Source organism: Pygoscelis adeliae, unplaced genomic scaffold (genome assembly GCF_000699105.1).
Source record: "Pygoscelis adeliae isolate BGI_AS28 unplaced genomic scaffold, ASM69910v1 Scaffold591, whole genome shotgun sequence".
NCBI classification, from domain to species: Eukaryota; Metazoa; Chordata; class Aves; order Sphenisciformes; family Spheniscidae; genus Pygoscelis; species Pygoscelis adeliae.
The window spans coordinates 346,869-347,348 of NW_008824069.1; the positions used below are offsets into that span (position 1 = coordinate 346,869).

General features: G+C 68.1%; 1 protein-coding gene across 1 annotated transcript in view; it reads left to right on the forward strand.

Annotated features, from left to right (window-relative positions):
* The window catches only part of NACA (nascent polypeptide-associated complex alpha subunit), a 30,723-nt gene that overhangs the window by 18,087 nt on the left and 12,156 nt on the right, over nucleotides 1–480 (forward strand). The window contains exons 2-4 of the mRNA XM_009334174.1: nucleotides 5–135; nucleotides 220–289; nucleotides 368–453. Of these exons, the coding sequence (XP_009332449.1) occupies nucleotides 42–135; nucleotides 220–289; nucleotides 368–453 (250 nt within the window). The 5' untranslated portion in view covers nucleotides 5–41. The remainder of the gene's footprint in view (nucleotides 1–4; nucleotides 136–219; nucleotides 290–367; nucleotides 454–480) is intronic.

The following is a 480-nucleotide window of genomic DNA, read 5'->3' on the forward strand; positions in this document are numbered from 1 at the left end:
GGAGCGGGAGGAGCGCGCCATGCTACGCGGACTGGGAGATCATGCTGCAGTACTGCTTCCCCCGCCTCGACATCAACGTCAGCAAAGGCGTCGGGCATCTGCTGAAGAGCCCTTTCAGCGTCCATCCCAAAACAGGTGGGTCTGGCCGCCTGCAGGGGCAGCACCCCACAGGGACCCCCAGGGCCAGGCACCCCTGGCAGTGACTCCCCTCTCTTGCAGGTCGCATTTCGGTGCCGCTGGATCTGCGGAGGCTGGACCAGTTCGACCCGTTCGCTGTCCCCACCATCAGGTACATGAGCAGGGCTGGTGGCACAGGGGGTCCCGGCTGTGCCGGCAGTCCCCCACCACGTCCCACCATCTCCCGCAGTTCCCTGTGGCAGGAGCTGGATGCAGCCGGTGATGACGGGGAGCAGGAGGATGGTGGGGAGACGGAGCCAAAGCGCCGTGCGCGGGGTGAGGGGGGCTGGGGGCGGGGGGCGG